The sequence below is a fragment of the Bombus terrestris genome, chromosome 16 (genome assembly GCF_910591885.1).
Source record: "Bombus terrestris chromosome 16, iyBomTerr1.2, whole genome shotgun sequence".
Lineage (NCBI taxonomy): Eukaryota > Metazoa > Arthropoda > Insecta > Hymenoptera > Apidae > Bombus > Bombus terrestris.
Window position 1 is genome coordinate 466,069 of NC_063284.1, and position 13,416 is coordinate 479,484.

General features: G+C 40.9%; 2 protein-coding genes across 10 annotated transcripts in view; one reads left to right on the forward strand and one right to left on the reverse strand.

The window, feature by feature from the left end:
- LOC100650792 (polypyrimidine tract-binding protein 2) overlaps positions 1-13,416 on the forward strand; it is a 421,711-nt gene that overhangs the window by 59,612 nt on the left and 348,683 nt on the right. The gene's annotated exons all lie outside the window — the stretch shown is intronic.
- Positions 1,343-8,375, reverse strand: LOC100650906 (esterase FE4). 3 transcript variants are annotated; one of them, XM_020867287.2, is made up of 11 exons: positions 7,749-8,375; positions 7,291-7,428; positions 6,037-6,211; positions 5,489-5,687; positions 4,738-5,002; positions 4,060-4,228; positions 3,484-3,653; positions 2,948-3,101; positions 2,495-2,581; positions 1,845-1,986; positions 1,343-1,733 (listed from the first exon to the last, which is right to left on the reverse strand). In XM_020867287.2, the coding sequence occupies exons 1-11, from the start codon at positions 7,956-7,958 to the stop codon at positions 1,412-1,414; spliced, it is 2,031 nt and encodes a 676-aa protein (XP_020722946.2). In that variant the 5' UTR covers positions 7,959-8,375; the 3' UTR covers positions 1,343-1,411. The 3 variants fall into 3 exon arrangements, with proteins under 3 accessions (XP_020722946.2, XP_003401620.2, XP_003401619.2); XM_003401572.4 differs by having other exon boundaries at positions 2,495-2,587; XM_003401571.4 differs by lacking the exon at positions 2,495-2,581 and having other exon boundaries at positions 7,749-8,372.

Below are 13,416 nucleotides of genomic sequence, written 5' to 3' on the forward strand. Positions count from 1 at the left end.
TGATGAAAATTAGGCACGAATCACGCCGTTATTAACGAAGTTTCGTAAAAAGTTTCTACCGATCGAAGAGTTCGAGGAATCGTTAAAAGTCAACCGAAGAAAGAACGACCACGATGGAAAAGACCACGAGAACCGGTGTAGTTTTTAACTGGCCAACGAGGGACGAAGGTGCGAGGAAAAACACGGTGGTCGCGGATACTCGAAGCGAAACAAGGCACGAGGGCCGTGGCCATCGTTGATCGATCATTTGCATAGACAAATAAGTTGGGTGCTGTGCGACGAACCACTGTTTATCCAGCAGTCGAATAATCGTTTTCGAAGCGATTTCGAGCCTCCTCGGGCCGAGTGTACGCGAGGCCAAGCACTACGTATACATAGACGGCCAAGTGCCTTTCGAAAACTCGGCGACGCGCGAATCGCGGCTACAACGTGTCGATTTTCAGCCGAGCTACCGTCTCTGTCGGTTCCCGTGGTTTTTCGTATACTCGCTTCTTTGCGTGGTGAAACAAAGTCAACGTTCAGCCGCCCAATCCTCGATTTATACGAAAATTCGTACGACTCTTCGACTCGATAGGAAAAATCGTTGCAGGAATCGACGGTCGAGAGCGTCTCTTGGTAGATCCAAAGCCGGCCGTTTTTTAACGTCCTCCGCGAACGCTGACAAAGATTTATTGGACAAATAAAAATTCTACGAAAGCCGTAAAATCGGAGAAGAAGAGGCAAGAAGAAAAAGAAAAAGAAGGGAAGGAGAAGAGAAAGCGAGGAAAGGTAGAACGTTTGTCTTAATTTGGTGACGTGCACGCTACTGCACACGCAAACGCGGGGAATTCACGTGGCCGGAAAAGGGGAACGGAACGGAAAGAAGACAAACACGGGGGCGGCCGGATGATTAATTTCCCCGAGCGCGAAGGAACGCCACGTTGGCGCATATTTTATGCACGCGTTTAATTCTCCGCACGCCGCGGCCAACTTAATTTTCGCCGGATTCCATTACGCTTTTCGCTTATTAGGGCCTCGTCTTAATAAAATCGGTGACGATCCTCTGGGAGATCCTTTTACATTGTTGATCCGACTCTGTTCCGTCTACTCGCGTATTCGTCCATTCGTGGCGACGAACGATGTTTCTTTTCGGTCGACGTGTCTGGTTATCCATATAATATTCATACGTACGCGATATTTCTTCTTTTTGTCGTTCCTTTGCGTCGTTAAACGTAAAGCAAAGATGAAATAAAATTCAGAATATAGAAATGTTTGAAGATTGGAGGAAAAAGGTGAATAAATTACCGCTCAATTGCCATCGTTCGTGCATCGACAAAAACCGTATAAAGAAATGAATTTGTCATGGATTTAACAAATTTTATATGGTAAACTTTACAACGTAAATACATTCTCTGTTATTGACAACGTTATACTAGCAATTACGTTCCAAGATTGACAAGAAGTAGGCGAATAGCAGGTGCAACGTCGGTAAAGAAATCATTATTTCGTCGTATCGTAGAGAAGCACCGCTACTGGCAAATTCATCGTCTTCGATCGGTTGTTTTAGGATAAAATAAAGATCGGCTGCCGGGTCGTAAGTTAAATTGGCGGATAATTCTTCCCAGAACGCCATCCTTTCTGGGAAAAATTCGCTTTCTATCGTTATTTCCGGAAGTTTTCCGACTCCAATTTGCAAGAACTTTTGCGATTCCTTGTAATCTGGCCATGGTGTCACTCTCCAAGCCTCCGGTACGCTTAATAACAAGGTATTTTCGATAAGAAAGGTACATTATTGGATATTTTCTCATTTTCTATTACTAATTGCGTTTTGTTATTAGGAAGTAAAGATATTTATTTTCCGTTACCCCTTAGTTGCGAAGCTGGCCCACATCTCGGTCATTATATTAATCATGGTTATATCGTTTTCTGTATTGTGTAACATGTAATCTTCAAACTCTTTGTTGAATATTGGTAACAAATAATTTAAATCATCTACGTGCGAGACTCCTAAAAGTATCACATTGTCGATTTAGTGGTTAATTTCTTTGGAAGAATCGGTTATTGCTATATCACGGCTTGAGGCCTTGTTTTTTTTTTTACGTATAAAAAATAAAAAATAAAAAATAAAAAATTTCTTCCTTAGTAATCTTAACTCTAGCGAAAAATATAAAGTTCATCCCCCTTGCAAATATATTCTTATAATATCTAAATACACGTTTAATTCGTTAATTTAATAAATATTACGCTACGTTATTGGTGTAGCATCAAGTAGCTGCATCCTACGTATCGTTACGAGTGTGATAATCGCGTGAACGTATTAGTAAGCCAATAAACATAAAAATTGATAAACAGTACGATGAGAAGATTAGAAGAATAACATTAAAATCGTTAAAATCTCAATTACAAAAAGAAAAAGAAAAAAATGTAAATGTTTTATACTTGATTGGCGATACTTTTACGTATACGAGTGTATAGTTTTAAAATTTGTCAAGACGGAGGAAAAATTCCAGAGTACCAAAGTTTGGAAATCCTAAAATTCCAAAATTCCAAAAATCCAACGATCCGATGTCGCACGGTTCCAAAATTCCGATATCGCAAACTCCTAAAACTTGAAAAGTTCAGCATTAAAAAATTCCCAAGTTTCAAAGTTCTAAAATTCGGAAATTCGTAGAAACCACGGTCGCAAAATTCCAAAAGTTTGTAAAATAAAACTCGACGAAGAAGCTGATAAAGAAATTTTGCCAAGTTAGAAAGCCGCTGATGTTTCCGCGTCTATGGGATACGAGGAGGCAAAAAATCGCTCGTTTTTTATCCCGTCACTTTGCGCCAAATGATACGTTACGACGAGACACAAAGTTCTACGTTTTGAATTACGACGTTCTCGAAAATACGAACTCGCGTAAAAATTCGCCATTTAGAAGCAATATGGCTGATAAAGCAGGAAATATACGAGTATTAAAATACTCACCAAAGTGTCTTGGAACTCCCGCGGTGAAGGCAAAAGTCGCGCTAAAGGTGCCCTCGTACGAAAACACATAGAGATAGGTACTCGAATTCATTAGGTTCGATTGGTACTTTAAAGTTTCATACGTTGGCCATACGACAAGAGCATCTCCGATGATCTATAACATCGACACGTTTGTAAGTGGATTTGTAAAATTATTAGCAACCTGTTCGTTAATATCGAATCGCGTAATTATTCTTATGGTCGTCGCACGATTATTCGGATAATTAACGACGTGTCGTCCGTGTCGTGTAGATAGAATAATTTATAACGGACGATGGAATTATTTTGCCAAAGAAGATTGGACGTGCACGATCGATTAATTAGTCAGCGAAATTATTAGCTTAGGATGTTATTTGAAAGAGCGGCGTTTAAATAGGTAGAAAATTTGTGGAAGAAGCAAATTTTCCAAAGAGTATGGCTCCCTTCCAACTATCTATCTTGAAAAAACCTTATTTGAAAGTTTCGAAGTAACGTTGACTGAAAATATACGCACGTACCTCTGTGATATTCCTTCTGAGCGTTGATAACGTAACGTTGTTATCGAAATAGAAATTCGTAAGGGCGTCCAAAGTGTCGTTGGACACCGCGCGATATTCCAGCAAATAGAGCAGATACGTCTCGAAATCATTTAGTATTTCGTCCTCGGCGGTTGGGTTCGTCAAGATGGCTTCAAATCGAAACGAGCAACTTTTTCAAAATTAATTAAAACTTGTAATTGGATCGCGCGGCGAACAGCAAGCTTGTTACGGAATGAAGTAATTTTTGAAAAATACCTCGCGAATTATTCTACTTGCGGCGATTCGGTACGAAAAATATGCGAAAAAGAGCAGGGATCTGCTATTCTTTGTTGAAAAAATGAAATACCGCGAGAAAAGAGTCGTTATTCAGAACGATCCGAGAAAGACAAAAAGCGTTCGTTGTCTCTTTCAAAGCGAATGAGAAGAGATCGTCAAAATAGTGAAAAAGTGTTGGAAAGAATAACGATACAGAAGATTATCGATAAAGTAAATTGGTTATTATTTTTGCGAGGCGAGGCAAAATTTTGTTAGCTTCTTAAATACTTCGAAATTTACCGATCGATTTCATCAGTCCTTCGTCCTTGGTGACCCCTATAATGGCTGGAATGTCTCTGAACAGGCGCTGCTTTATCGCTGTCAAGGGATACACCGTTACGATAGCGTCGTCCGATTCTTCCTCGATCGTCGGCGCGAAAATGCAGCAATGGCCGCTCCACCGCACTATCTTGTTTGTCAAAGTTTCAACGAAGAAAATTTTAACGAAGCGAAATTTTCGCGAAAGCTCGACGAAGCATTCGATATCTAGAATTGTTTACACGATCGTCGACCACGGCTGGAAATCTACGCTATGGGCCAAAATTTGGAATAACCAAAATTCGAAGTTTCGTTTCTTAGAAGATCGAGCTTCGGAGCTTGTCCGGCTATATGCGAATTTTGTTCGACTAACGAATAAGTGGAAGCAAACGAGCGACGAGTAAGTTGGAAACGTAGAATAGAATCGTTTCGTTTAGGCCAAATTTGAAAATCTCGAATCTCTGGAAAACAAGACTTTGGACGAATTTTGTTCTACTTGTTCTTCGACTCGTTTTTATATACAAGATGTCCCGTAGTATATCGAGGAACCGCTTCGACGATGGATTGCGCACGCGAAAAACAACGGAACTCGAGGCAAGTTCCACGCGCAGAATCCATCATCGGTGTTGCAGGACTGTTGCAGTTCTGCATGGAACTTACATGATAGTCCATCATGTTTCTGAAGCTTCTGACGTCGAGCTTTCTCAAGCATCGCATCATTTCCTCCTCTTGTTCTTCGCTCAACTCTCCCTCGTCGTTCTGTTCTTGCTCGCGCGTCACGTTCGGTTGCGCAGTCGTCGTATATTTCTCTTCGCTTTGAGGAAGACATCCGACTAATGCGGCCGATACCAAAGAATACATTCTTATCCAATGCGCGGGCAACAACGCCGTGGGACTAGTAGCAACTCCACTTTGAACGATGTACCTGATGGTAATGTCGTATTTTTAAACTCTGGCGTTCCACCTGAAAGCTGAGCTAGCTTACGCCACGTTAATGCCAACTTTGTCCCGTTATTGCGTAAAACTGTTGGACGAAAGATCGTTATCACGAAGATTATCAACGTCGCGGTTACAGGTGGAATTCCACGATGGGACGATTGCAAAGAGTATATACTTGTATTTACAACGAATAGGCGTCTATATTTGTCAGAAGAAAAAATAAAATTTCAGAAAAGGGACGCGCAGGGACGTATAATTTTCTTTAATTCGATCTCTAGACACGTTGTTTCGTCGTTTACGATTTATACGCGTTCGAGTACGTAGAAGAAAAACGGGCACGAGTGCAAAGTTTGGTCAAAATCAACGTGCGATGGTCGGTGGTCGATGGTCGGTGGTCGATGGTCGGTGGTCGGTGGTCGGGGTTGCCTCGTAAGTTGGAAAAGAACGTCCCTCCGCAAAATCGTTAACATACCTGTTGAACAGTCCTTCGGTCTTGTTCGTGATAGCCAACAAGTGCACGGCAGAGGCACCTGCGCTGTGGCCCCATAGAGTCACGACGTTTGGGTCGCCATTGAAACAACGAATGTTTTCTTGCACCCAACGTAGCGCCATTACGATGTCTTTCAGACCATTGTTGCCTGGATTGTGTTTGGTGGCCGTGGCGAAGAATCCTGTAGGTATGGGGAGAAGTGAACGCGTGCCAACTGGCATATCGGAAAATATTCCCGCGATGCGGGAAAACGTGCCAATTTAGGAGCTGGATATTAGCAAAAACTCGATCTGAAAGTTGTGCGATCGAATGTTGGGATATCGGGAGATCGGTGTACTGGAAAGTTGCGCGAATGAGAATCACGGTATTAGTAAATTGAGAAATTGAAAAATTGAATATCAGCAAATGGGATTATCGGGGAATTTTCTCTCCTTCTACGCGTCTCTGTTAATTCCATGCTTGCCGATCTTACATTTTTCGATCTTACAAATTTCGCTCGACAAAACGTAAACTTTCGAATTTCTTATTACCCAAAATATTCAAACGATATTGGATGGAAACTACGATCACATCCTGGTCCATCATATACTCTGGTGGGACTTGTCGATTGTTGCCACCGTTAGTGGCGTACATTCCGCCGTGCACGTACACCATGACCGGAAGTGCGCTTGTCTCCTCGTATCCATCTCCGTTTTCCTCTGAAATCTACAAATACTTTCTTCGACATTGTTCGTTGATTTATTCGAATGTTTAGGATCTCTCTTTTGTCCGAAGCAAACGTTTAGAGTTGTAGAGTTTTCTCGGAAACTATGAAAACGATAAAAGCTCATAAATAGTAATCGTCGTATCGTGACGCGAATTAATATTATAACTTATGTTTTACGAATTATGTTATTTTAATTCGTTAGTTGGCCCGATCAACCTATCCGACCATCGAATTTCCGAAAAATTTCCAAACGAGGTTCAAGCTACGATTTTATTGCAAATGTTCCTAGAACAGAGTAAGAGAGATATTTTTTAAAGCAACTAGAAAAATGCGTCGCCTTGAATCGTTTAAATTTCATTAAACCGAGAGCGGACCTTGCGACTCAATCGAGATCGCGTTTCAACAAAACTTCCATTTGTTTCGCAAAACGCCGCTATATGTTCCGAGTTTCGCGCGAATTCTGCGTTTCACGCTGCGAATCGACTCGAAAACGGTATACCGTTGCGTTTCCAATCTGATCGAATTCTTCGAATAGGATTTGTATCGAAATTTTAATATTCTTCCTCCGCTTATTCGAAACAAATTCCAATCGACGTCGCGAACATTCTTCTTTCGACGCTATAAACTTTTCCACTCTATTTTCCCATTTTCTATTCTTCATCCTCTCTTTGTTTCTTCTATTAATACGTTTGTTATTTTTCTGCTTTTCTTCTATTCTTTGCTAGCGTTCAACTAGTGCAAACTGCTCCTTTTCTCTATATTTTAGAAATTTTTCGAAAAATTAGTACGAGCGTAAACTTCCATAGGCTCTAAAAGATACAAATACTTATACTATGAATATGAAACTTATTCATTTTCGATCGTAACGGTAATTTATCGCGGTAGATGGCCAGGACCAACGTAGCTGTTTCAGATAAGGAAAGTTGCATATTTTTACGCTTTACGATATCTACCTACGTGTGTTTTTTTTACCACTTCCATTTTCTCTTTATTCACCTTTATCTCGTTTATCCTCCACTGTTATTATTTTCATATTTTTTACTTCGCTTTTTTGCTTAATACGCTAAAAAATATTTACCAGAGGCACGTAAACGTTGAGATAGAGACAGTCTTCCTCCCCAATGAAGCGGCCTTGTTCGTTCACTTGAACGCATATGGGGGCATATTCCGTTGCTAAGAATGTCTCCGTCCAATTGCGAATCCATGGCCTGGGGCTCTGTTAAAGAATTGTTATCATGCCCCCAAAATTATTACAGGCAAACTACGGATTTTTATGGAAATTCGTATTCCTGAGAATGTTTCTTCTTTCGCGATATTAATTACAATTAATCCATAATATACTACGATATGTTACAAAGATGAAAAGATACGGTATACTATCGAGCACTATAAAAAAGGGGGAAAAAGTAGGATGTACTGTAAGGTATAATACACTAGAATATGTTATACGAATAATTTAATATAATTTAATATATAATAATAATAATAATAATAATAATAATAATAATAGTAAAACATGTTTACATATAAACTCACCCTAAACCTCAAATCATCCACAGGCGGTTGAGCAAAAGGAATGCCCAAATAATGGGCGACGAGTCTTCCTCTGGTACTTCTACTCAACAATCCCTGAACCTGGCCGAATCGAGTCGTCACTTTTGCCTTATACGCGTTCGAACCGCTTACAACGATCAAAAACACCATGAAAACGCCAAACGAATATTTATATATCGATCTATCGGTCATTGTAGACGCAGGTTGCAAACGCTTTTCACACGGATGTACGCACGAGATGAGGATGAGTCGCGCGTAGACGAACAATAACGCCCTATCGCGCGAATCTAGTCAGTTATATAGACGAGACGGTTAGGCTGATTCACCGGCGAAACGCGGTGTGACGCCAAATTCGTTTGTCTCGAACCGACCAAATAAATTCTTTTCCCTTTTTTATCGTCCCATTGCGAACGACGATTTATAAGCGACACGATAAGTGGCAGAGATAATTAGCAGGATAGTTAGTTGCAGGTGGTAGGATTGGGTGGGAGGCGATTCCACGAGAGAAAATAAGTGGAAAATGCGGATAATAAACTTTTCTCACGCGACACCGTTCTCGAGGAAGATGAATTTGAAAATGTATGCTGCGCGCGCATCGGACCGGATCGAACATCGGACTAAACGCTTCGATAGAAAAGTTATATTTCAATGTTTTTCACCTAATCGCGCTTACTGTTTATTCATACGCGGTCGGTATCTAGCCGGAAGCGGTATATCGATAACAAGTCGTAAATTAATACGTTAAACGGTGACAGCGATTGATCTAGTCGCGCAGAACCGTAGACGTATACCGGGCAAAGTTGCGCGCAATTCTTTACCGCCGTTTTACGTTACTGGGAAGAAAGAACTAGTCACGAGTTGATATCTCGAACGAGCCACGATCTTCTTATCTCTCCTGAAACGTATCGGTCTACGTTTTCGTCTTCAACCATGAAGATGCTTGGCCGAGTTTTACGTTTAAGCGTACTCGCTAAGGTTTCGACGTCGGACGAGCAAATTGTACCGCATATAATTGCACGCAATCGTACTACCAGTGTTTTCGCGCAACGTGCCTTCGCACCGCGCGTTGTTAGAATTATCCGCGTTTAACGGAAAAACGTTTGAGCGAGCGGAGCAGGGCCACGCAGACTCCCTGCTACATGCGCAGAAATAACTCGTTATCTATTGGCTTTATCAAAAAAATGTTTCGAGGCAAATTTACGAGTGCGTTTTGATTTCGTTAATACCCAAGTACCAATTGAGATATCAGGCTAACTGTGAGCTTTTTAATAGACATTTAATGTTTCTTACGACATTGATCGATCCGGCTGGATGTTTCCAGCTGGAAAAAAGAGAAAAAAGGTTTCCTTCCTTCTTTTCATTTGGTTTTCACGGCTGTTTTACGGTCTGGACGGTTGTGTTGGAGTTGTTAAATCGAGGAAGGAGAATGTTCGAGCTTGTTGGACGAGAGTTGTTAAGTTTGGTTTGTTGGTTTGACGAAGCGGATGAGAAAGGGATTGGAGCGCGTGCTTAGGATGTTGGCGAAAGTTTGTTACGCGGGCAGAGTGTTTGGCAAGGTGTATTCGCTTTTCGTGGTTCGGTGATGGCGCTCCGAGAGTCGTGTACGTGCTGTGGACGCACTTAGAATTTTAAGCGGAGCTGAAAGATTTTTCTTTTTTTAAATGGTAATGGTAATGTAACGACGATTGGAACTCGGAATTTAGTTTCGTTGGAAGATGATATGGAATCGGCTTATTATCCGAGAATTTACGCGTGAAATCGAAAATTATATCTTTTTTTCTGGCTAAAAAAAAGTCGCTTCTTAATAAAATTAACTATTTAGGTTGCGACGAAATTAACTTTGAAAGCTATGAAAATCCAAAAAGCCTGAAACTACAAAATTAACAAGTGTTCTTTTCAACGTGTTTACGAATCGGGTAGAGGTCGAGAACAAACGTAATTGTAGCAAATTTAGATAAGATTAAAATTTCAGCTGTTTTCTTCTAAACTTCGATTTTGAATAATTCGTTGCTTGCAAGGTAAAGCGTGCGATATTTTACGAGCATCGTTTCTTCCAACGAATCGACACAGGTATCGAATTCGGATAGACGTGTAAAACAAACTATACGAGACAAATATAATTATTCTTATCAATTATAAAATCGAAGAACGTTACGCGAGACAAATACGATCATTTTTATCGATACGTCTCTTGGCATCGTTCGTTGGTCGAAGGTCATGACCTTGGCGTCATTAACGCCGATTACGCGTCACTCCACACACACTTCTCTTTTTTTCTTTCCTTTTTTTGTTCGGCGGAACCTCAACTTCCTATGTGCTGCTCTATTTGCGCAGCGTGTTTGTTTGCAAACTTAATATCGGAATTTCCCATCTACGTATTTAGGAAACAACGCGTTGTCGAGAGAAAGTTTACGCGCGGAAGTTCCGTGATATGGAGAGAACGGTGCACTATGTTTTCGATTTATTTCAATATTTTGACTACTTTTTTGCTTCGTCACGTCCTTGTAGGCTTCTCATACATATTTATATCGTAATAACTATTAATTTTATTGGTTTTTAGGTTGTACGGTATATTTATTGTCTTGTTAAGAACGTCAGATAAGCTTGGATTCATCGCGCATAACAAGTCAATGCCGAAACTGTACTTTTCTCGCGTATCCGAAGAATTCACAAAAATCCTGTATTATTTCTTTATCAAGATCAAAAGAGCTGTATAAAATAAAGTTGCGTATTAATACTTGCAACGAATATTGAAATCAATTACTTTCCAGATAATATAAATTTAATGGACAATAGAAGATAATATAAATGTCCCATAAATAGGTAAATAGGTAAACAGGTAATTCTAGTTATCCCTCTCGATCCTATTGAAATTCAGAGTCTCTTTATTAATTCCATTAGCATTTTCTTGCCATTTTTCGCTCCACTTAGCGAGCACCATTAGAGGAATTCGTCGTTTCGAGTGGCTGGCGTTGATGATCGAATTAAGCGGAAAGTTAAGCAGCCCGTAGTACTTACGAAGCGGTAAATTTGTTAAGTTGAACTGCTAATCCAGCGACTTAATTACCCTACTCACGTTGATGTAAAGGGTGCTTACGAGATCGTGTCCAATGAAGCAGGTTGATAAACACGAAAACTGCTAATCCGCTCGCATCGACCGAAATGCGTAAGATTACCAAATCCGTGATGCAACCGCTTTGCGGTGTTCTTTTTACGTTTATTTATTTTCCGTTTTTACTTGGCGTTAAGCAGCGTTCGACCCGATCGTTGGACGATCCTTTTTTCCATCTTCCCTTCTTTCTCTTTCTTTTCTTTTCCTTCCTCTCTCGCGACACGTCGAACCGACAACACGCGTTTATATACCTGTCGCGGTGATTATCGGTTATTAAATGGTCTTTTGTGCGAGCGATTCGCGAGACCGCGCTTATTATCAAACGACCACCGCGTATCCTCGTCAGGAGGGTCGCAGCTATTCAAGTTGCATTTCTGTTATCAATTTGGAGATGGTTCGGGATCGTCGCTAAAATAAAACAAAAATAAAACAAATATCGAAAGAAGAACAACGTTCGTCGTTAAAGAGTTGTTGCAACGTGTTGTATTAGATGCTTTGCTATCGTTACTTTACATACAGCGTTTTGAATATTCTGTTGCGAGTCAAAGTCGGTCCCTTGGCGTTAAAACGGTATACTAACGAACTACGAATAATTCCATCTCACAACAGGCAACCAAAAGTAAAAGCATAGATGGACCAAACGGACAAAAAGAAAAGAGGAAAGGAAGAAAAAGAAGAACACGAGGAAACTACGAGATATCGACCGAAGGCGAGATAGCGCTAAAAATTTCATTGGAATCCTCTCCATCTTTATCTTCTATCTTTTACTCGACTCAAGGCGAGTTGGTTCCGGCTGCGGTCCTAACAATTTCCCGACAAGGGGCTTCCCTCGGGAATTTCCGGTCTGTTTCCACGCGGAATCTCCGCACCACCTTCGTTACGCGTCGTTTGCCAAGCCGTTTATCTCCTCGTCATTAGTTATGCCGTGCTGCTTGCCTGCTTCCAACCCCCCTGCCGCCAGGTTCCTCCCTTTTGCCTCCTGGTGAAAATAGGTTGCCGTTCTAATTGCCGGTAACCACAGTCCTGGCGTTATGGTTTGCGTCACACCGAACGCACAGGACCTTTGAGCTCTCGTAGTTTCGAATCAAGCCTTTGATAAGCAATCGAATTTCAAACGGGTTACGTTTAAATATCTGCTACGAGATCGAGCCAGTGAAATTTCAATTATACAGGCTTCGCGAAAACACAAGAAACTTGAAAAGGTATAAAACACTTTGCATTCTCGAATTCTTTTTATACCTCCATCGGCTTTCTTTCGCGAGAGATCGCGCTAAAAATTGTTCTGCCAGTGACTCTCGCGAGTAACCGTACCTTCGAACGTATGGCAGAGTGAAATTTCGTAAAGTAAAAGACGGATCGAGGTTAGATCGAATGGTTCTCGAAGTTTTCATAGTTGGAAAACGTCGAGGGATGCTGGTTTTGATGATTTCGAGGGGTTGCTTGAATTTAGGAAGCACGAAACTTTAGTCGGGGCTTATTTTTGGAAAACGACGAACAGTTGGGAGGATTTGCGCAGGAAGGATGGTGGGATTTAGATGGTCGAAGGTTCCTCGGTGATGCATAATTTCGAGTAGAGCGGTTTCATCGCAGGATACTTGGCCAGGAAGTTGATTAATAATATCGTTGCTCGTGACGCGGCTTGGTTTCTTTGCGCTTGTCAGCGTCGCCGGAAACATTTAACGGATAATTTTGGAAATACCGCAAATAGAATGGCATTTGCCAACGGTTGCTAATGATTGGCTAAAATTTGTGCGCGTTCCAACAATCTCGCTTCCATTAGAAACTAGGATTTATATGTACGTTGCAAGGCTTGTAAATCTTCAAACAATTTCGTACACATCCTCGAACACAATTGGCGCGAGCAAAAAGACGAAACTGAATCGTTTTCGTGCGGTTTCTAACCTAATCCCTTCGATATGCGGTGCATATGTAACTGTCTAGTAACGATCAAACGGTTCATCCACGAATATATCAACTATTCCAAACGTTGCGACTTCGTGATAAATATATAAACGAATAAATTATACAAGAACGTTCCAACCGTTACGAATTGCTATCGGTATAAAAACTTTTTTATCGTCGTAAATATTTCAGAAACCGTTCATCTCGATGGAATTGCTACAGGATTTTTTAATAAAAAAGACATTTATTTAACGAACAATTGGTCAATTTTCGACGAATAACGATCGCCCTCCAAATCGTTCGTCTCGACAACTCGAACGATAACTCGTCGTTAACCTGTTACCCTGTAATATCGAATCACGCTCGTGGTTCCTATTCGACAAAGTTCTGGCAAACTTTTTATGACAAAGTTTAGTCCGACCTCTGACTCGAGCTTCCTGTTCGTCGAGTCGAGGATTACCAAACACCGTTCCAAATTACTAAATAATGTTCCAATATTTTGCATCTGTCACGGCGCGTTACTGCTGCGAATAGCTGACGGTTGCTTAAGTATTAATGGCTACTAAAAAAGTCATAAGGCAAGGGGTTAACACAGGGGTTCGGTGTCGAGCGAATACATATAGTCAGTCGCGAAAG